A 24,721-nucleotide genomic window follows, 5' to 3' on the forward strand; every position below is an offset into this window, starting at 1 on the left:
TGTGACCATATAAATTAGTTTGATGTTACACAGTTCTGGCATTTTAAGCATCATCTAATTCTTAAAAAAAAAGAAAGATTTCTTAGGGCTCCAGAATCCCAGTTGTGTGTTCTTTACACTTCATTTTTATTTGGCATCTCCTCTTTCTTAGCTTTCCACCAGAGGAAGGCCCCATGGATGATAAACTTCAAGGGATATGTAACGCCTACATATATAAAACTTTTTATCTGTGGATGATAAGTGCCTGTTTCTGGGATGAGGCCCATAGTTTTCAAAGTCTCAAAAGGGTCAATAACCCCCCCAAAGATTGAGAACCATCATATTATAAGTATTTGAGTCATCAGTAAATAAATATTAGAGAAACAGAGGGGCATCCTTTTCCTTCTGTTCAGGCTGGCTGGAATATTTCTCTTTCCCAAAAAGCCACCAGTTCCCAGAGACAAGGCCAGGAGCTGGTGGTTTCTAAGAAAGCTTGGGAGTTTATTCCATCACAGGTAACCAAGCAGGCCTTTACCATTTCATCTAGGGATATCTAAGCTTTTTCTTCCGAAGTAGGCCACATAATTAACAATTCACATGAATCAAGTCTGCTTGAACTAGGAGCACAAAGGCTTTAGTTCTACTTATTTTCCCTTTATATTGTCTCAGTTTTGTGATATACTTAGATTAAGGTAAGTTTTTAAAAAATGATTTTGTATTTTAGTCATCAAAACAGCATCTACATATTCTTGAAAACTAATGCCTTTTACTCATATGAATTGATGAATCCCTTATAATAACCCAGTGGAAACCTCCTGGCTAACAGGTTGGGACCATTGTTTTATACCAGTGAAACTGATAGGGAAGAAGAGAATTGGCATCTGGAGTTTATAAATATAATACAGAATTCTACACTTGGAAAACAAAAAACAATAAAGCCGATAAAAACTTCTTACTGCCATGAATAATCAGCAAAAATATCCTTTATGTAGCTCTACATTCTACACTTGGAAAACAAAAAACAATAAAGCTGATAAAAACTTCTTACTGCCACGAATAATCAGCAAAAATATCCTTTATGTAGCTCTACTGGTCAAGATGATTTTGAAAACAAGGGGAAAAGTTTCAGAATTTCCAAGGGAGCATGTGATTTTTATGTGTCTTAAAAGTGAGTAGGGGCTGTGGAAAAAAGCACCCTAGACTTTCTTCAGCTTTTCATTTCCCTTCTTTTTGCCCTAGGACTGCCTAACACACACTTCATATTTCCTAACACTTCTGATATTTTGGTTAGTATTTAATAACATTTGAAACATAGCCATCTCCTTTTCTGATGCCCATAAAAATGTATCCCCATTCATCTTATATTACTTTTTCCCCAACTAATGAAACTTTTTAGATGATAAAGAGTTCATGAGAATGCACCCCTGTTCAATGGAGGGTCATTATCTGTTAGTTATAAGCAATTAATACTATGTTTTGAAGGATTTTCATATGAGATAAAGGCATTTTTTTTAATGGACTACAAAATCTGGACTGGAGAGATCTACCTTATTGAATATTTATGTAACGTGCCCAAATGGTCAGAATGGAACATTTTCTAAAGCCCTCTGAAATCTAATACAGCCCTAACCATTTCTTGGGTCCCTGCCCTTTCTTTTTTTTTTTTCTTTCTTTCTTTTTAATTTTTTTTGGCCGTGCCATACAGCTTGCGGGATCTCAGTTCCCCAACCAGGGATTGAACCTGGGCCACAGGAGTGAAAGCCTGGAATCCTAACCACCAGGCCACCAGGGAACTCTCCCTTCCTTGCTCTTTCAAATTAGACTCTGCACCACAATGATCCTCACCTTGAACCCAACTTCATCTTAGGATTTTCAATTGCTTTCATCCTGTATGTGGTAGGTAATAGTGACTAAAAACAAAGATCTAGGGGTAAGACAGCCCTGATTTGAATTTCAAGTTTGCTACTATTAACTGCATAAGTTTGGACAACTTGCTTAAGTTCTCTAAAGCTCTAGTTTCCTATAAAATGCAAAGAATTGTAGTACTTACAACTGAAATGGTGGTGGTGAAGATTAAGTGTTATGCATGTCAGCTGCATAGCATAGTGCCTGACGCATAGAAGTGTTCAATACAAGTTAGTGGTTATGATAACAATAATGATGATTTCCGGTTTCTACAGTCTCTTATTTTCACTGCCTCCCTGCCTCTAATGTCTGCAATTACCTTCCAAGACTGATGAAGGCAGAAGTAACTGAAATGTCACAGTAGGAGGACTAATCCAGTAAAGTAAAACTCACTCTATTCCCCTCCTTTTAATATAAATGGTCAGCAGTCATCCCTGGTTATTGATATATAAAGTCAAAGGATACAGCAAAGAAGCAGAAGAAAGAAAGACACTAGTGTGAATACAAGTGTTTCTTTGGTGGCAAGAACATATTGGATGTAAGCCATAGGAAGACATGAGGAAGAACAAAAAAGCTGGGTAAACAACAACTGGAAGAAAGCAGAAGGAAGTGATCTAAAAGAGCAAGAGAAATAAAAAGATTGGAAGGAGAATTTTAGGCAAAAGAATTTTATGTAGACCTATTTAGAAAAGAGAGAATATTTTAAGATGTGAGACATGGGATTTGCTAAAGCAGGGTAGCTTGAAAGGCTACAAACGAAAAGAGCAAGGCATTTTGTAGGGTTTAAGAAGCAGTATTACATATGAGTAAGCTAATAAAATTTTCACAAGCTAGCAGTATGAAGAGGTATCTGCAAGGTTGGGCTAACCAACCAAAAATAACACAGAAATGTGCATGTTAACATTTATGTGCACAGCTATATTTATTAATCCTAAATATAGTTTAGGGGCATTAAAAGAAAAATCTATTCAGTTGTCAACACGGGCCATTATTAAGGCCTGCCCCTTCAAAAAGTTGATCTATAGACTAATGAAGACTCATTAGTTTGCTTAGTTTTCTAATTTAGTTACATATTTGAAATTTCACTATAATTTCTTTGCCTAACGAAGCATTTCCCTAAGCTAGAACTACAATCTTTTTTACCAAAGAGAGGTGTCTTACTAGAATCTACTAACAAAAATAAATTTAAAAATCAAAAATGGTATAATTTAAAAATCAATAAGAATAATGTAGACTCAAAAGTTCCACACCTCTATTAGGTTACCTTTTTCCTCAAATCAAGCCCTAAGAGCTAAATGAAAAAGAATAACTTGCTTAAAATTATATCCAACAGTTTACAAGTTGCTGAAATTTAACGTTTATTCAGACTCAACTGCTGCTTACAAAAGAAAGCTATAAATATCATCTGAACTAGCACCAGTCTGGTGAGAAAAAAAAGTGTATTGTATCAAACAGACTTGCTGTGTTATCTGTTCAAACATACCTGTACCAGTCAAAAGTCCAGCACTCTTCTTTCGTGCATAAGCGCGTAAGTGGTTGGACAGGCTAACAGCACTTGTAAACGTCGTATTGCAATGCACACATGTTCTAAGCTTCACAGGCATACCTATCATTCAAAAGAAAACTATAATCCAGTTCTCACTTCAAAAAGTGAAATTTTCTTAGGTAAAAGCGTGAAAAAAAGTACCACAATAAAGATGGTTTTAAAAAACGTTCATTGAATTAGCTTAAGATAAGGAGGGGAAATTAAGTCACCTATTATTAGTTTGTAGTTAGTATTTAGAGCCAACCCATGCTCTTTGGAAAGGTAGAAGGAGGAGTGTCTTGAACCCCTGAGCTCCTCTGGATTTAATACCTATTATCACTTTCTTGCAGATTTCTGTGTTACGCAGATCATTTCCTAAACCTAAAATACAATCCTATGATTTGAATAGCACAGTTCTGTTGAGAAGTTTCAAAGTTTACAACATTATCAATAAAAAAAAAAATTAAAAAGTCTAGTTGACAAAGTGGTAATTAAAGTGTTTTACCCACAAAACCTTAAAAGGCTCAATACTAAATTAGGCTTTCTGATGAAGGCTGGGAGAAAAGGTGGTAAAACACACCACTGAACAGCTGTTAGACACAACATTTTATTCAGGGCATTTTATGTTCATTACTCTGAATGCACAATCAATAATGAAAGTTAATGATTTGAAGTATTTTGCTAAAATCTTTGTGCTAAATAAAAGATCAACAAGCTAACATCTTAGTCATCACAGTAAACATGCTGAAACAATAAGAAACTCCTAACTTCTCAGACAACCCTCATGCCCCCAACATGTTTCAATTGGTTTCTTCAACATTATTGTGATAGCCACAAATATGCTTTCCCTCTCTGAAGTGTACTATATCTTGGCCAACATAGCTGACACATCTTCCTTACATTTTATCCCTCTGAAAAATGCTGAAAAGTTATCTTTGAAAGACTCTCTTCATACAAAAGAAAGAACCCTATTAACCAGAAGCTCATACAAGATAAATTGTTTTTCAGACCACTTAAAATACAAGGCAGTCTTTCCTCAAATCAACACTGCATTACAAATATTTGGAATATCCCAGTGTCTGCCCAAAGTAAACAAACCAACATTACAGTAATTTTATTCATTATTAATCCATTGACCAGTTACTTTTACCTTAGATACATTCAACCCAGTGCTAAAATTATGAGATCATCTAAATTTATCTTCAACATTCTTAACCTCCAAAAGAAACCCATACAGACACAACATTTCTCTAGTCTAAAAGTATACACCAGACTTAGCAATACCAAATAAAGTATGGCAACTTTCTATCTGCCACATCATTTGCCAATACATACAAAATATTCCTTTGAAAAGGAAAAACTATGGGTGCATAACCACTAAGCTAAACCATCTGTTTTGTTCTATTAGAACACTATAGTAAAATCTAAAACCTCAAACAAATGTCTTATACTCACAACAGTCCTCCAAAAGCAAACTATCCCACAATACAATGACGAATTGAAGAGGGAGAAGTTTCTTTGGGTTAATCACAACACACAACAGACACCAATCCATTCAGTTTAAAGAGTCTGTTTTGTTTTACCCAAGCAGCAGGAAAACCGACAACTAAAATCTTGAAAATAGTATCACTTTGGAGCACTGGCAAAAAAAATGACAGCCTTTTTAGTAACACTATGCTTCTAAACAACACCAACCTCCCATCCAAAGAACCATCCCCCGTCCATGACAAATTTTATTTTTACAGATCAGCTTTTTGTTTTTGCTTTTGTTCTCACCTTGCATTGTGACCAAGAGATGAGGCACAGAGAACTCAGTGCCGATGAACATCAACTGATGATTTATATAGAAATAACAGTATAACCAATCCTGCTCTGCAAAAAAGCAGCTTAAATAAAAGGATTCTGAAAAAGTATTTTTGACACATATTCCACTAAGGTAAACATTAACTGTGTTTAAATTATGTAAGATAGTCATAAATGTCCTCTTACCTGAGTGCATAGTGAAGTCCATTTTTTGTGGTTGGTACATCAATGGACTATCTTCATTTAGTGGAAGAACACATTTCTGAACAAATCTCTTTCTTGCAGTTTGATTATGGATCTTTTGAGGAGAAATAGAAGAATTCTTTTCTTCTCCCATCCTTTTATTTTTAAGCAGTTCTATCAGTGTAAGAGACTGATTCTTTTTTCCACTAGGCAGTTCTGGCTTTGTTTCATCATATTCATTTAAGAAACTCAGCCCTTCTTCCTCTGATGCAGACACTGATAAAGCTTCAGTCTTTAGGCCATTACGGTATGCTTCAAGAGGTATAACATTTTGAGATAGAAAGTCATCACTTGATGCAAGTTTTTGAGCTACAAATGGTCTAGGAATAATACGACGACTGTTCAATGCCTTTAAGATTTTTTCATATTTTTCTTCATTTTGCATCATCTCATTCAGAACACAGATTGGAGATTTGTGAGCATCCCACTTGGTCTTCCCAAGTCTTTTCAGGTGGCCTCTAACATGATTTGATAATCCAATTTTAGTATCAAACCAACCACCACAGAGCTGACAAGTGTGTTCAGAAGTGGTTTCAGACTTCTCTATAGCTAAAAAAAAAAATTTTTAAGAGTAATATCAGAATTTTTAATAAATTGACCACCTTAAAACAAATTAACTCTGAAATATGAAATTATGTGATTCTAATAAAGGCCAAATCTGAGCAAAACCTTCAAATCCTTTGAATTCGAATATGGACATATTAGCCCAAATTATCTGCATGAAAACTTACCTTTTCTAACTCGCTTAACAGGTGTTCCTGTGCCAGTTCTTTTGAAATGTTGCATTTTGTCACTTGTGGCTATTTGTTCTGGTGATACAACATGACGGGCTTCATAGCTTAATCCTGCTCTGTGAAGATGTCCCCGGACATGATTTGACAACCCAACGCCTGTTTCAAATGTTGCTGGGCAGTAAGGACACGATTTCTTCTCAAGAGACAAATCAGTCCAGTGAAAAACAGAACTATGCTTTGACAATGAAGTTTCTGCATTTTCTAAATGCTGAGGATCATGTATCTCATGCAAAAAGTTATTAGTTCCAGCATCTTCATAATATTCAAAATAAAAGCCATCATTTTGATCATAACTAAGTGTAGCATTTTCTCCAGGCTCTTGACCTTCCACCTTGCTTTTAAATAGAGGGAATAGGTTTACATGTTCTTGATTAATATCATTATAGGTTTCATCTTCTATAGTCTGTGTAGTGTAGTCACCTAGCTCAACATTGTCCCAGGAACTTTCATCTTCTGTTTCATAGCTATCTTTCTTTTCAGCAGAATTAAGTTTTTGCAGAACGACAACGGTCATTTTATGCAAGAAATCTGGATAGCTATCCAAGTCTTCTCCTCCAACAGAACTTTGCTTCTTAGATTCCTTAACTACTCTCTTTACAGCTACACGCCTGTGGTCTCTGAAGCTTTCTGGCCTTTTGGTATCAGAGTTATGAGGGTCTGAAATAAAACTATTGTTGTGAGAATTACTTGATGATGAAAACAGATGTAAAGAATTTAACGAACTAGCTTCCTCTTTTTTGAAATGCAGAGGATATGATTCACCTGATTTTTTGATCATTCTGTAGTTTTCATATTTATGTCTATATAAATAGTTGCTATTTGCCTTGGCATTAGATTTTTCTTTTGCTGCCTGATGGAAATACTTAGGTTTTTGGTCAATGCTGCTTTTAATCATAACAGTCTTGTGAGGAGAATTGTTTTGATTGCACACATTTACACCTGACTGGGCAATGCTTTTCCGAGCTTTTTGTATTCTGTGTGGCCGCTTATGGAATTTTGAAAAATTACTTGATTGTGAGGATGATCCAAATGTTCGCTTTACATCTTGTTTTAAAGCAGAGTTCTTTGGAAATGTTGTTGACTGTTGTTTAGTTAATGGTTTAGGACTATCTGTATCTATAGGTTCTTCGATTATGTCGCTTTTTTTTTTATCAAGTCCAAGAGGACTGCCAAATGAATCAATGCATGATGATGAATGCAAGTACTCCATGTGTTTTTTTAAAATACTCCTGGCTGAAGTAGTAAAAGGACACATCTTACATATATAGGTAGCTGATTTTTTGGATGATCCTATAACGGGGTCCTTCATGAAAGTCTTTTTTTGCGTTTTTCTCTGGGCTACATCAGAACTGACAATAGGGCATTTTACCACTGCTCCATGGGCAATTCCTCGATGGCATTCCAATTCATTTTCTGTCACTGCCATAAAGTTACACTCTTCACAGCAGTAGTACCTTTTATCTTTTTCATGGGTTTTAGCATGTTGCACAAATGTTTTAGGGCAATTGGTACCAAACACACACTGAGGGCATTGTAATCGTGCACTTCTTCCTTCATCTTGAAGTTCTTTCAATTCACGAATTTCCTCCATCAATTTCTGTCTTCTTTCTTGGTGAATAATCATATGCTTTAGTAGCGAGTTCCGATCTCGAAATGTCCGTCCACATTCTCTACAAGCATATGGCCTTGGGACGTTAAGATGTCGAAAGTGACTATTTCCATCTAAATGATACATCATATGCCTGTGGAGATGCTTTTTCTCCCTAAAATTCACATTGCACTTTGTACAGGGGTAGAATGATGGCTCTTCGGTGCTGAAAGTAGCAGGTGACTCGGAATCACTTTCTTCACATTTCTTTTTTAAGGTATTTGAAAGAAAAGTGCCAGTATGAACAGGTGAACTGTCTTCTCCGCACTTATCTGGGTTATAAATTAGATGTTGAAAAGTATCCACAGATTCCAAGTCTTCATCGGTTGATTCAGGTTTCACTTTTGATAATGCATATTTCTGTGAGTCTATTGCTTGCAGTTCTTCATTCTGTTCCATAAAGTCTACTTCTAGCATTTTTGATTTATTGGGTACACAGTTAGAATCATTAAAGCAATCCTCAGTATAACGAGTTATCTTGCTTACATCCATTTTTCGCTTTCTCTTTTTTTCTAGACCTACTTTAGAGTGAACTGGAGCTTTATCCACTGTGTCTTCATTCGTCATAAGAAACTGAATGAACTCTTTCTGGGGATCCCAGTTTGTATCATTTTCTGACCTAAATTCATCTGTACCTGAGGAAATTCCTGTTAATGTGCTGACACAATCATCTTTTACCAATAAATCTTCACTATCTTCACCCACCTCTACTTGATTTATTAAAGTGCTATCTGACTTTATATTACTCCCTACTGAATTCTGAATGTCACAACCAATTGAAGCAGAGGTAGGTAGTTTTTTAATGGAATGGGTTGGATTCTTAGCATGTGCTACATCTGATAACAAAAATAAAACTTGGTGTTGACTTGCTTTCTGTGGTGTAGAGAGCTGAAGATCAGCTGCCACCTTCAAAGTTGAACAAGATTCTGTCGTTGGCTGATCCACAGGCTGTCCAGTGGTTAATGAAACACTGCCTTTATTCATATTGGAAGTCTTATTTAAGGGGTGTGAAACTGGTCCATTAACAGCAGCTCCTTTAGGCAAGATAAAGTTTTCACTAGAAACAGTAGGAGCACCAGCATGTATAAATAGAGTAGACTGGCCTCCACTTAAGGCTTTTTCAGATTTGTCCTTTGACAGTTCTTCAGGCAGAGTGAATGTATTGTTTTTCTGAAATGATGTTTGACAATCTTTTGGTTTATGAACTCCACTCTCTTTGTCTGAGATAAAACTGTTGTCATCTAGGAGTTCTTCTTTAGCACCAGTAATATCGGTGTTTATCTTCAAGTCATCCATATTGTTGGCAAGCCCATTTAACACATTTAGTCTAGAAAATGGAAAAAAAAATTTAGATTTGCATGAAAGAAAGAATATTATTAGAACGTATGGAGAGTTAAAAGTACACATTTTTAGTAGCTTAATTCTACTTTTTATACTAAGATCCCCAAAATTTTTCAAGGATGAAGAAACACTTTAAAAAATTGAAAGATTTTTAAAAGGTTGCAGTGGTTAATTTTTCCTTTGTGCTAGGCAACAACCCAAAACTGCATATATACAAAATGTAGGGCAAAGTACATAAAAAACACACACAGACACACACAATATAAATGAATATGCTACAGACTGAAAAAAATCTAAAATCTCATATACAGATTACTAATAAGAAAATTATCTCACTTAAGTAGATTTATTAAGGGACATTCTACACTAGAGAATAATGTAAATTGTTAAATATTGCAGAAAAGTAAAAGTTTTGTCACTTAAAAGTCCATTCCCAGAGGAAGGTAACAAATTACCAGTCAGTAGAGAAGCTTACTTGAATGTACAATGTGCTATCAACATCAATGGCTAATGTATGAAACAGCATTTTTTATTTAAAATAAGACTGCTTTGCTCTCAGTGTTTCACATTCTCCTAAAATTCGACTAATTTAAAAAATGTTTTATTCACTGGGTTTCATTCATTGCTTATATAAAGTATCCTTCATTCTAAATTAGTAAAGTTAAAATTAATGAAGTTCCATGTTTCTTTAAACTTTCATAACCTGGATCCCCAAATTCTAGGCATTCCCTACAGGCAGTTATCCTATTTATGATCTGACAGTCTACTGCAATAACCTAAAATTTTTTACTCTACTCTGAAACATCATAAATATATGTTAAGTTTTTAGTTTATTTCATATAAAATGTGGACAATATTTTTCTAGGCATTTTTGATAAAATATTTAATCATTATGAGAAGACAGCAGGATATTTTAAAAGGAGAGGAGACTTCTGAAAGTTTGGAAAACATACATACCATGGCTATAATTATTGCCCCTACTATGAAGAGTTTCCTTGTACCCTGTTCTTATTTTGCTCTTAGAAATGGCCACATTATACAGGAGTTGCCTATCTTCTTGGAAGAATGTAAGCTCTTTGAGAGCAGGGATAGTGACCTAGTCACCTTCATACCCCTAGAACCTAACAGGATGCTTGGCATAAGTGCTCAGGCAATATTTGTTGAATAAAGGACTAATGTGGTGAATGAATAAAAACACAACTGCAAAATCAAAACAAAAGTTCCTAAAGTATAAGAAGAAAAGCAGTTTTCTTCCTATGAAATTCGGATATCTCATTCAAATAATGCAAATTCCATCATGGTTCTGATTTCTTAACTCAGCAGTTTTAGCAACGCCTTCAAAATATCCAATAATCCTCAAGTGCGATTTAAAGAACCCACTATTTGGCAGCCCCATGTATTTAATTATTCGAAGTACTGACATAAAATTCCATATTTCTTTTCCTTTCGTACATAGTATCAAGTACAGTTTATTCATTCTCCTAATGTTTACTGAGGCCTTTCTATGTGCCAGGCATTGCTCTAGTAGCAGGGATTCAGTAGGGAACATGACAGACATAGTTCCTGCTCTCAGATAAAGAATAAGGTCTTCCATTTTTCTTTTACAGTATTTTAAATTTGTATAACAAGTAATATCATTTTAGAACAGCAGGAATTTACAATTGCTATTTAGAAATTAAAACATTTGCAATAAAGTTCATTATTTCTAATATCTTTTATGGTACCAAGTACATACTTTGTAAAACATTAAATCCAGTTAAAGAATAAAAGAATTGCTTCTAATTATTTTCTTCTTATTTCACAACTTAGAGCAGCACTTATAAATATGATCTTATTCTTTCCACAAGATGTGTTCCTTAATACAACAAATATTACAAGTAAATATTATAAATATCCTTCTTTGGCATTATTATTTATACCAACAATTATTTTTCTGCCCGTCATAGGTCTTAGAATTCTGTTTTGAGATTGGCAAATTTCCACAGAAATAAAAATAGACTTCAAATAACATCATATTCAATGATATCACTCCAAAATGGTGCTAATGCAGCACCCAGCAGGAGTCTCTACATCACATACAGGCAAGTTAAAAATGGGCAGCACATAAACATGTGTTAGGAAGGAGTGTGCAAACGTCAATGAAAAGAAAAGCAAACCTTGATGCTATACTATTACCCATTCCTGACATTTCTAATTAAGTTAGGTAGAAAAAGTAAAATGTCCAAATAGGAACAACCTCATAAATCAGAAATGGATGACAGATTTTTTAAAAAAAACCAGCCTGAAAAACATTTACTTTCTTTTCCTACTTATTATATTCGCAGAGGTAGACAAATATATGCTCAATCTGAAAGCCTATATTAGCTTTTCTCAACAGGAAGCAACATTGCTAACGAAGTGGTAAATTCAGTGTTAATGAGTGGCTTCACTGTTACCACCTCAGAGGTAAAACCTTCCATGTTCCATGTTCCACCCATCTGTTCTGGTGTTAGAGGTTCAGAGATGGAACAGACGCTTCCCATTTAAAGCAACTTCGTTGGTACCCCCTGAACAGCAGGGTGACAAACTATGAGAATATCATGTCAGCTTGGAGATTGCATCCTCATTACCAGAATGGCTTTATAAAAGCCTTCCATAAGTTCAAAGTTTGAAGATATCAAAGGGTTTTGCTCAAAAACATAGAAGGAATAACAGATTTTTAAATATACAAAGCACATGTAGTAAAAAGAAAAACAGAAGATCAAATTAAATATTGTGAAAATATAAAATGAGGTCTTTAACAATCAAACTTTTCCTTTACATCTACATAGTGAAATACACCTTACTTGCCTCCAAATTGACTATCTCTGCTCTGAAAAATTTTTATTAGCACATTAATATTAAAAATATACTGTATCAGTTTAAAAATATGCTACAAGAAATTGAATCAGTAAGCTAGTATTTTAGCAACAATAAAAAATTCTCCTGGCTTAATTTTCAGAATATATTTCTATAAACGAAAATGTCCAAGATACATTTTTTCTTAACAGTATTCAAGACCCAGAGCTATTGCATTGAGATACAATATAGAACAATGGATCATCAAAATGTGTTACACTGACCCAGAATTTTGACATAAAAAATTATTTCCCTACATTCAGTATGTTTATGGAGTATCCAGGCAAGAAAGCATTTGACCTATAAGTTAATTTCACACTGTCTCAAACAGTTTTTTCAACCACCTTTATATAGTTAAATATATATAACAGAGTCATAAATACTAGGTTATGTGCATATAACAAAGGAAGGGGCATATTTGAAGGTAGGCATTATTCATTAAGTTTAAAAAGGAAAAACTAATGAATTAAAATAAACAAATTAATGTTATATTGTTTGGCCTCTCTAAATTTCAATGAAATTGCTGTTATCAATTAGGATCTTTTTATTAAATGTTTAGATACTATCACTGTGTCCTCCTCCATGTAATCATATAACCACAATTTTTCTATTAACTGAATTTTAAAATGTTCTTTAAAAAAGTTCACATACTTTATAAAAAGCTGCAAATGGAATTTTAAATCTACATAAAACATATTTCAGGTTCTGGAAAATCATAATGAGTTCTACAGCTATAACTGCCTGTAGTTATATACTGTGAGCATTAAAAAAAGTACAAAGGTCAGATCTGTCTTCAAGATGACATCATCACTTATATGCCTCAAGCTAGACTTATTGTCTCAGAAATCTCAAACATCAGTATTTTTGCAAACTATCAGCACTTGCTATAACACCCTCACCACACTACATCTTGAGGTTACTACAGAAGAAATGAGGTGATAATTGCATATTAACATAATTATTCTGTAATCCCTGTGAGCAAGCTTCCTAGGTCACTCAGTAATTCAGATTAGCTACAACCTTCCTGTCACCAAATCTATGCTGTCCACTTCCTGTTCATGAATAATTCTTTTCTGATAGAAAATTGGCTTAATTTCATTTTTTATGTACATTATTCATTGTATTTATTGCAAGTAGGTTGATATTTTGTGGGTACTTATTACATAATATCAACCTCTGTCATGTAGTATAATTTCACAAAAAATATAGTACAATTTGCCCTCACTCTACATTAGTTCATTAATAACTATATTGCATAGCTATAAATAAATTATAGTGTTGCCCACTAGCTGAGTTACAGTTAGGATCTGTCAGATTTTCACAAACCCCATGTTCATTTAAATTATCCTTGAAAACACACGACAACTTCAATTAATCATATTTTGAGATTGGTTCAAGAAGAGAAAACCATTCACAACTGTCATTCTAATTGCAAAAAATAACCTTAATTAACTGAAATATTACATCTAAAATTACTTCAGTATTTAAGCATATATATACTATACACAATGTACAAATATATATACCTGTCTCACCTAGCATACAATGCAAGTGAAGACAGAGTATACCATATATAACGATATCATCCAGGTAGTATCCTAAGCTGTATGTCACACTGACAGGAAACTCTAAAAAAATACTGAACATTCGTAAGGGTACCTAGCATATAACATGAAGAATGAAGAGAAAACCTGGCAAGTTTAATCCAACAATTAGCCAATGCAATTAGCAATCTTCAAATGTTTGAAGGTTTGACATATAGAAGCAAAAACATATAATCAATATGTTTGAATCATAAAGATGTGGATTTTATCTCAAGATTAAGAAAAACTAGAAACAGGAAACATTCAGCATTTCAATGGGTAGTCTTACCCAAGAGTGAACTGAATGGCTCAGCAGGTTGGACTATTTGTCAGAACACTGTAGAAGGAAATACGGCACTGGAGATTGGATAAGATGATTTCTAAGGTCCTTTCTCATATGTACTATGTATGTTTAATGTTTGGTTATTACACTATTAACATTATTTGAAATACTGAGCTAAAAACAGAAGTTAAATTTATACTATTGAACTTTAAAAATATTCTCTAAATTCAAAATTACCTGAAATAATCCTTTAGTTGTAATATTTGATAAGCTAATTCTTGAACAATGAAATATGGCACTAAATGACTAACACACTGACGTCATAGAGCTATATGCATCCCGAAAACTCGATGTACAGGTTTTTTCTATTGGCAACACCAAAAATAAAAAATAGCAGGAACATAATGCTTTCTTGCCAGCAGCATGTGGCACTGCCATGACAAACTAATGATCTAATTGTACCACCTACCACCAAATTACACTGAACTTGTTGAATAGTTTTGTTCCTGATGCCATGTATTATCCTCATTATTTAATAGAAAGATGTTACAAACAGTAAGGTACTAGCTCATAAATAACGTAATAACTCAAAGCAATTCTTGTTGAAAAATACACTAAATATTACACATAGTTTGACACATCTCAAGAAGCTGCTATACGGCAAACTGAAGCAGGTAATGCAAGGAGGATAAAAGAAGGGGGCCCACAAAGGCATAACTTTAACAACCTGGCAAAATCATATAATAATGAGAAGCAATAGTAGTAGAAAAACAAATGGACATTTATTAATAAAAGGTTAATTTCCTAATGAAGAACTTTGCAATTGGAAGAGGCAAGGTAAAAAACTGCAGCTGCAACCAAAGGAGAGTGCTAAGTCATATTCAGCACGGAATGACTGACTGTTGTGTTGTTTATGCTTGCATATAGTCAGAACAAGATAAGTGACCATCTCAGTTTTTTTTTTTTTCTTTTTTTTTGCGGTATGCGGGCCTCTCACTGTTGTGGCCTCTCCCGTTGCGGAGCACAGGCTCCGGATGCGCAGGCCCAGCGGCCATGGCTCACGGGCCCAGCCGCTCCGCGGCATATGGGATCCTCCCAGACTGGGGCACGAACCCGTATCCCCTGCATCGGCAGGCGGACTCTCAACCACTGCGCCACCAGGGAGGCCCGACCATCTCAGTTTTGACAGGGTAAATGACACACATATGCACATAGCTCCAACAAGAACAATTCATGTCTTTAAAAATTAAAATGCGTGATAACTTCCTTCATAGGACTTTCAAACCAATCAAACTTTTGACCACAATTTTATAATTAACATGAGTCAAAAATGTGTCAATTCCACACTACAGAGGTACTGTGTCAACTCTGCCCGCCACCAAAAGAGTATTAAACTGCCATAAATTATTATTTTACTTTGGGTCTTTGTGTTCTTCAGTTTATGATGAGTTTGCTGTTTCTGCTTAATTTTGAGATATTTATTAACCCATCACGTACAGTAAGTGCAAAAGAAGTACAAGTGTTAGAAGTCCTAGGAAGACAAAACGTATAATTATATTAGAAGTGAAAATAGAGATAATAATACCCAAAGTGGTAAGATAAATATTATATATGCATATGGAATGAACTGCTTCAGAGAAGAAATAATTCTTACGGGCAAAGAGAAATTCACCATTAAAACATTACTGTGCCTATACACTTGACAATAATCAGCAAGAAACAAGGAATACGAGAAAGGAAATTTTTGAGTACAGAATCAGTATCAATGTCAGATGTCTTTTTGCCTAGTGGTTATTCAGGGAAGGCTAGGAATTTGTTCAAGAACTCAAAAATTTACAATGTTCTAAGTGCTACTGATGTAACTTCTGCCCCAGACATATGCGATTCCATAGGATCAAGGTCCATTAGAATAAGCACATCAAAGTTAGTGACATGACTGCAAATGCAAACAATTGTGGCTTTGAAAGAATTCTTTATAACAGTTGAAGAGCTAATTTGTGCCTTAATATACAGCCTGGAACATAAGAAATGTTATGCTGGTTTCTTTTTACACTCAAACAATTTTGATGACAAATTCAGAGTTTCACATATTCAACTGTATGTATTTAAAAATAAAAACTTTTGTAGATCTCAATGGTTACGGTAAAATTCTCATTATAAGTGTTCCATTAATTCATTTGCCAATCATATATTAATTAATCATATTTAGGAAACACAAAATTGTTATGGTCTAATGGGAAGTAAACAAGAACATTCTCACATCTGGAGAATAAATTATTTCCCTAAATTACAATTTCATTTTATTGAAAGTGGGGTTCAGATCACATACAAAAAATTCTGTAATTAACCTTTCACCTATATTATACATTTAAACTCTATTAAGTAAATTCAAATTTATATATATTTAGATGGGAAAGTGGGACACTTTCATTGAGAACTAGAAAAACCAAAAAACCCAGAAGTTTTATTTTCTATAAAATAATATATTTATTAAACATGAATTCTCTTACTGATATTACCATTTACTCAACTTTTCTTCTTTCCTTTCTCTAAAATCAGCCTACAAAATTCCAATTATCTTCTGAGAAAAATATTCCAAGGTAATCACTACTCTATAATTATCTTCATTTAGGATGGTAAAAAATTCAAATATAAGAAATTTGCTTTCCTTAAAACAAAGTATGCATCTCTCTCATATCACTGTCCTTTAAAAAAAAGAAAGAATTATTTTTGTAAAGGCAAATCACAAACCAGCCACTGCATTTTTTCTGATTTTACATTTGACCTAACAAGTTTTTACTTACTGCATGTTCAATTCTGGAGTTTTAATTATAAAACCAGAAGCATTTATTTATTGTGAATTTAAATAATTACAAAATTTCACCAAAATGTTACAGAAAACACTACATTATATTTAGAAAATGCAAGTACTTATTGATAATCAAATGTAGAGTTCCCTGGTGGTTTAGTGGTTTGGATTCCGTGCTCTCACTGCCACGGCCTGGGTTCAATCCCTGGTGGGGGAACTGAGATCCTGCAAGCCGCAGAATTTCTTTCAGGTTTACTCATATGGAGAGAGACTGAGGTCATGGTCAAGAGTAGCAATTCTGAACCATGAGAGGCAGAATGCTTGGTTTCCATATTACCAAATCCATAAAACCAAAATGTTATCAATAGCACATTACTGTTTTATAAAAGGAGACTGAAGCATATTAACATTGAGATACTTCATGGAAAATTTTAATTATTCATAACGCTAACTATCTAAATGGTATTGTTGGTAGTTTTTTTGTTTTTTAACTGTACTGCTATCTGAGGAAGACTATATAGGACACATAAGTATAAAAAACTGCTATCAATAAAAAGCAATACATTATTTCCCCAGTGAGTAATATGAATTATACAGTCTACAGTTCAGAGGAAGTAGAAGGTCCTATAAAATACCATGGCTAAGAAAAGCCTCACAGAAAAGAGAGGGTTTTAGATAAATTTTATAGTGCAGTGCCAAGACAATCACTCTTTGGAGGCAGACCTACCTGGGTTTGAGAAATAGCTCCACAACGTCTAGCTTATTAGGACAAAGTTACTCCACTTTCCTTCAACTTCAAGTTGCTTCATCAATAAAATAAGAGTGGAACCTTCTTATAGGATTGTAAGGATTAAATAAGACAATGTACATAAAACATGTAGCAAAGGGCCTGTTATTTAGTAATTACTCATTAAGTGTTCACTCCCCATGACCCTTGCCATTAACTTGCTTCATGTACAGAATGATGACACTGAATTTGTGCACTGCTCCTAATGATAATAGAGACCCTCCCTTACAAGCAGAAACGCATTCTGGGAGGAGATACCTGAGAACTTACACTACTCCCAGGGTATAATAAACAGGATAAATGAGCAGAAGCTAAAGAGCCATAGGAAGAAGCATATCTTAAGAGTTGCTGGTTCTAGAACAATACCAGTCTTGTGGGGATAAGGCAGGGCTTTACTATTCAATAAGCAATAAAGAGGGGAATTACAGTGCATGACCCAGTGCTCTAAGGAAAAAAAGACGTGAAGTGGCCACTCAGGATTCAAGAGTTTCTAAGAGTTCCTGATCCCTTTCAGAATATCAAGGACATGAATTTATCTTTCTCTCTTGTAAAATGCCAACAAAATGAAAGTAGAAGGACTAGAAGAGAGAGACATATGTAGACAAATAAAACCATAAACTTGAACAGTTATAGACAAGGGCTCTGGAAAGAAAGGAGACCACAATCTCAAATAAAACAAACAAATAAACAAAATAACTAAAAACAGGTTTTATACAAAAGAATAGGAATCAGAATAACATCAGACTTTTCACTGTCAAGACTATTACATCAATGAAGCAATAATTTCAAAGTTTGGAATTAAAATTACTTTGACTATATTGATACAATCCTATTCAAAGACAAATTATACAACATTCAGGTTGAGGGCACACAGTGTGTAAGTTTACCACCTACCTATCATTTCAGAAAAATTTTCTCAGAAGGTTGTGTGTGTGAAGGGATCTAAAATTCATGTGCTAAGTGTATTTCACAACAACAAGGTTATGAATACTTATTAATAGTGATTGAAATATAAATTTAAATGTCTGTTAAAATTAGGTTAACCACTAGAAGAATAAAAAGAGAAAGTAAATATACTTAATATCCTCAGATTCTATAAACTACTGTATTTTAAATAAAGAAGTACAGTAGCAGTAGGCTGACAACTTTGAAATAAAAAACTACTAAAAAAAAAAACCTCAAAAAACAAAAACAACTCTCAACAGGTGAGGTGAAGAACAGAGTGAATAAAGCTGATGAAATGAGGTATTCTTCCAATAGAAAGATTTTTTTACAAGGGAGTAGGAAGAGCATTAAAAAAAAACAACAGAAAAGAGACACAAAGTCTAGACCCACAAATTATAATGAGTAGAAATTATAGAAGAAACCAGGGGAACAGGGAAGAGGACACAATAGAAAAAAATGTCAGAACTCAAGAAGCACAGAAATCTTCAGAATAATAGCATTCAATGAGTGCTCAGCAGGATGAAGAAAAAGACACGTCACTTGAGAAGTCCTGGGGGAAATTTCAGAACTCTAAGAATAAAAGGAAGAATTCTACTCATTTCCAGAAAAAAACAAAAACAAAAACAAGACTATCTACAAAGGAACAAGGATACACAATTCATCACCAGTAGTGTCATCAGGCTTTTGAGGGAACATTTTAAAAAATCAAATTTATTGGAAAAAATTACATAAGTAGAACATATTTGTTGCAATCTCCTCTACCTTTCCCACTATATCCCACTTCAATTACCAATGTAATAGTCTGGTGTATCCTACTACTCCTTTTTCTTATTCATACAAACATATATACATATGTATTTGTTTTGTGCTTACCTTCACAGAAATGGTATTATATCATACACATGCTACAATAAGTATCCTTGTATAGACAGCCCTAGAGTCATGTTTTTATTTTGATAATGTAGATCCTTTAAAATTGCATGTGAATTTTTTGTTTAATATACATTTTCAAATCATTTCCCCAAATCTCTATCAATATGCATGTCTACCTCCGATGTATAAGAATGTCTGTTTCCCCACATTCTTACAATTTTTGCCAGTATCATGGTGAAAGATGTGAAAATACTTTTTAACCCAGAATTCTATAACTAGCTAAACTAGCATTCAAGTATAACAACAAAATATAGACATCATTGGACAAACAAGGATTCCAAATGTTTACCACCTACAGATGAGAGAATTACTCAAGGAGATATTCAGGCATAGATAGAAAAGAATACGTGAAGAAGAATCAATAAGCATTAGTGAGCAATTAAACTAGTAAAACATGCAACTAAATCTAATAACTGTTGACAGTTGTTCAAAAAGGATTCCTATGAAATGAGAAGCATGTATTCTTTTTTGTTCAGGATAATCATGCTGGATCAGAGTGACTTGTCATACTGACTGGAAGTGGACCATAGATGGACTCCTGGCCTGCACCTGAGTGCCCTCCTAGTTAATAATATGGGAAATAAGATCCCCAAAAGATTTCAACATGGGAGTTTTGACTACTGGAAAATGATCAAAAGAAAATCTTTTAAAAGTGTGTTAAAATGTTAAGGATAACCAACTAAAATAGCGAAATAAGATATATAATTTCAAATCTATAGAATTAAAAAATGGAAAAAAATTGATCCAATATAAAAAGTAACAACAATGGAACAAAGCAAAGAGAAAATAAAAATAAGAAAGTAGAAAAAAGTCCAAACATATCAGTATTCAGAATAAGTTTATTCAGAATAAATGTGAAAAGTTCATATATTAAGAAAAAGGCATTCCTATTTTTTGTTTTGTTTTTAAGTATAGAATTAACATATAGGAACAACATAAGTATTCTATATGTTGTTTATAAAAAGAAAGATAAGGTGATGAAAAGATAAACTAGGCAAATGTTAATGAAAAGAAAATAGATGTCTCTACTACCAGAAAAATCAAATGGAATTTAAGGCAAAAGCACTAGACCTGCTAGAAATGAATATTATATATTAATAAAGTACATGACCCACCAAGAAGATATATTTTTCACGAACCCCTATGCACACAACAAAATGCCTACAAAATATATAAATTATAAACTTACAAGTATTAGGAGAAATTGACAAATAGATAGTCACAAAGGGAAGCTTTAAACACTTCTCCCCAAAAGTCAAAAGATCAAGGAAAATATTCTAGTTTTCCTCTTCCAAGATCACCTTTCTCTCACTTTATGAAAGAAAGATTCCCAAACACAAATCTGCAACTTTCTCCATCTCCATCAGTTGTTCAGGCCAATAACCTTGGAGTAATCTTCCTTATTCTCTTTAATTCACACTTCATATCCAAACCATCAGGAAATCCTATTGCCATCATCTTCAAATTACATCCAGAATTCAACTGCCTCTCACTACTGCTACACCCAGGTCCACTATTATCTCTCCCCTGTATTACTTCAAGGGCTTCCTAATCTGGTCTTAGTGCATCTACTCTTGCCCACCCACCATCTATTCTCAACACTGCAACCATTTTAAAACCTAAGACAGATCAAGTTCCTCAAAACCCTTCAATAGCTCCCTGTTTTTCCCTCAAAGAAAAAAACCCAACATCCTTATAATACCCTGTAAAAGGTGCTATGAAGATCCTTCCCAGTAACTCTTTTTTTCCCCCAGTAACTCTTTGACCTCATTTCTTACTCCTCTCCCCAACTTGCTCACTCAGTTCCAGCCATGCTGGCTTTCTTGCTATTCTTTGAACACATTCTCTCCCACATGAAGGCCTTAGCACTGACAATTCCACAAGCTGGAATGCTCTATCTCCCAGGTACTCTCATGGCAAACTTCCTCATCTAATTTGCTTTTGTTCAACCATTTTCTTTTGAATAATGCCTACCTGGACCACTCTGGTTAACATTACATACAAAACTCACTCACTTCCCTATTGCTGACATTCTTAAATACACTTACACTAGTTTACCCTTTTTCCTCCTGTAACATTTATCACCTTCTTACATATTACATAATATACTTACTAATTACAGTTATTGTTTGTGCATCATTCCCATAATACTAAGTTTCAAGGGCACAGATCTTTGTCTTGTTAGCTGGATATCTCATGGATCTAGAAGGGTACCACCACCCAAAACCTTGATATTGTACATTGCTCTGATGTGTAAAAACTTCTGGGGAACCAAATAAAAGGTTTGAGAATACCAGATTTTCTTAAGGAGAATGCCATGGCAGCAAAGCAAACGATACAGAAAGGCCACATAGTCTCAATTCACTGAAAAACAACTCAAGGCAAGATTCCAGTGTCTGTCTCTCACTCTACCTTCTTCCTCTCCATACCTACTTTCCCCTCCCTCCCCAATCCCCAATCTTAAGAATAAAAATTCAGAAATGTGAAGGTTGTCAACAATGACACGTATGATACGTGAATTGAATTTAAAAAGGGAAGCTGTTCCCTGGTGGAGCAGTGGTTGAGAGTCCGCCTGCCAATGCAGGGGACACGGGTTCGTGCCCCAGTCTGGGAAGATCCCACATGCCGCGGAGCAGCTGGGCCCGTGAGCCATGGCCGCTGAGCCTGCGCGTCCGGAGCCTGTGCTCCGCAACGGGAGAGGCCATAGCAGTGAGAGGCCCGTGTACCGCAAAAAAAAAAAAAAAAAAAAAAAAAGGGAAGCTGTGTTTTTACTGAGAAAGGGTCACTCTGATTTAGCTGTGAAGACTGGCTTTGTTATATAAGTTACATGGCAGACATTTTCTGTAAGCTGAATTAATTAAATCTACAGTGCAAAGATTTTGAAGAAATTAGATTTAAAGCATGTATACAATATATAAGCATTGATAAATACTTTCACTTTGTGACAAAAATTACAAATGCAACTTAAAAATGCCACAGTTTGTCAAAATTCTTTTAGAGGACATTTCAAAGAAAAATTTTAAAGACCACTGATCAAATATATAGAGAACTCTACACAACAATAAACAGACATTTTTATTTCAAAACACAGATTTGTAAAACACAGATTTGCAAAATCTGACTATATATTATAATGACCACAGAGAAATTTCCAACAGAGATGGAAGTCACATAGAGCACATTCTCTGGCCACCATGCAACTAAACTAAAAATTAGATACAACTAAGAGTTAATTAGTGAACTAGAAAAAGGTCAGAATAAAGTATCCAGAATGAAGCAATGAGAGACAAAAGGATGGAAAATGAAGACAGGAACCCGAAAAAGGATACAATGAAAAGATCTAACACACATTTAATGGGAATCCTAGAAATAAAGGAGCGATAAAATAGGGCAGAAGCAATGCTTGAAGAGATAATGGCTGAGAATCTTTTAAAATTGACAAGAGACATCAAGCTGTGGTTTCTGGAAGCACCAGGAACTCTAAGATACATAAACAGAAAGAAAACTACACCTAGATACATCACAGTAAAACTGATGACAATAAAAGACAGAACATCTTAAAAGTAGACATAGAAAAAAAGAATAACTACACAAAGAGACAGTAATTAGAGTGAGAAAGAAAAACAGCAGCTCCTAATGTCCGAGAACTAATCTGATGTTTTCAGCTAAATCATATTGTTCTGTTGAACATAAAAATATCTCACAGAATATCGACTTCAGACAAGGTAACTGTGTAACACAAACTACCAAATAGCGCCTTCCCTTGCTAAATGAGTTGATTGCTACCTTCTTTACCAATTATGTTTATCTCAGCTTCAGCCTGCCTTCCCTACAGATGAGATTTCTTAAGAGGGCAATCTCAAGATGAATGAAAACAAAACGCAACATACCAAAACTCATGGAATGTCCCAAAAGCAGTATTTGGAGGGAAATTTATAGCTGTAAATACCTACACTAAAAGAGAAGAAAGATCTCAAATCTATTACCTAACTTTATACCTTCAGGAACTGGAAAAAGAGCAAACTAAACCCAAGCCAGAAGAAGGAAGAAAATAATAAATATTAGAGCATAGATAAGGAAATATAAAAATAGAATCAAATAAAAAGTTAATTCTTTTAAAAGGTCAACAAAATTAACAAAGAAATTTACTAAGAAAAAAAGGAGAGAAGATGCAAATAACTAAAATCAGGAATGAAAATAGGGATATTACTACAGACTTTAGAGAAACTGAAAGGATTATAACAAAATATTAGAACTGAATACTAACAAATTAAATAATTTAGATGAAATGGACAAATTCCTAGAAACACAAATTACCAAGCCTGACTCAAGAAGAAACAGAACATCTGAACAGATTTATAATTAGGTAATGAGACTGAATCAGTAATCAAAAACCTCCCAAAACCCCAAAAAGGAAAAGTCCAAGACTAAATGCTTTCACTGGTAAATTCTACCATTTAGAGAATTAACATCAATCCTTCACAAGCTTTTCCAAAAACAGAAGAGGGACTACTTCCTAACACATTCTATGAGGCCAGCTTTACCCTAAAACCAAAGCCAGACAAAGATACCAAAAGAAAATGACAGACTGTTATGAAGACATGCAGAAATCCTCAACAAAATGCTACCAAGCTGAATCCAACAGCGCAATAAAAGGATTATAATCATAATTGGGTGGGATTATTCCAGGAAAGCAAAGGTGGTTCAATATAAGAAAAGCAATGTATTATATTAATAGAACAAAGGAATAAAACTACACAATCATCTTAATAGACGCAGAAAGACCATTTGACAAAATCCAACACTATTTCATGATTAAAAACAGTCAGCAAACTCGAATTAGAAGGGAATTTCCTTAACATGATAGAAGGTACCCATGAAAAACCCACAGCTAACATCATACTCATCAATGATTAAAGACAAAGTTTTCCTCCCAAGACAAGGCTGCCTGCTTTTACCACTGCTATTCAACATTGTACTGGAAGTCCTAGGCACAGCACTTATGCAAGTAAAACAAGTAAAAGGCATCCAAATTGTTAAGAAGTAAAACTACCTATTTGCAGATGACATGATTGTATACACAGGCACGCCTTGGAGATATCAGGTGTTTGGTTCCAGACCACTGCAATAAAGGGAATACTGCAACAAAGAAAGACAAGACAAATTTTTTGGTTTCTCAGTGAATATAAAAGTTATGATTACACTACACAGTTGACCCTTGAACAACACGGGTTTGAACTGCACAGATCCACTTATAAGCGAATTT

The 24,721-nt window shown here is 34.4% G+C and overlaps 1 protein-coding gene across 16 annotated transcripts in view; it reads right to left on the minus strand.

The window, feature by feature from the left end:
• Positions 1-24,721, minus strand: part of ZNF644 (zinc finger protein 644) — a 116,422-nt gene that overhangs the window by 13,123 nt on the left and 78,578 nt on the right. For 8 of the 16 annotated variants that reach the window (XM_082614915.1, XM_082614913.1, XM_082614923.1 and 5 more), the window contains 2 exons: positions 6,187-9,224; positions 5,399-6,004 (listed from right to left, as the gene is read on the minus strand). In XM_082614915.1, coding sequence (XP_082471041.1) covers positions 5,399-6,004; positions 6,187-9,193 — 3,613 coding nt within the window. In that variant the 5' untranslated portion in view covers positions 9,194-9,224. Of the gene's footprint in view, positions 1-3,367; positions 3,491-5,398; positions 6,005-6,186; positions 9,225-24,508; positions 24,595-24,721 lie in introns of all 16 variants that reach the window. The other 8 variants (XM_082614916.1, XM_082614917.1, XM_082614919.1 and 5 more) reach the window with 3 other exon arrangements.

The sequence above is a fragment of the Mesoplodon mirus genome (genome assembly GCF_964341445.2).
Source record: "Mesoplodon mirus genome assembly, chromosome: 3".
NCBI lineage: Eukaryota > Metazoa > Chordata > Mammalia > Artiodactyla > Ziphiidae > Mesoplodon > Mesoplodon mirus.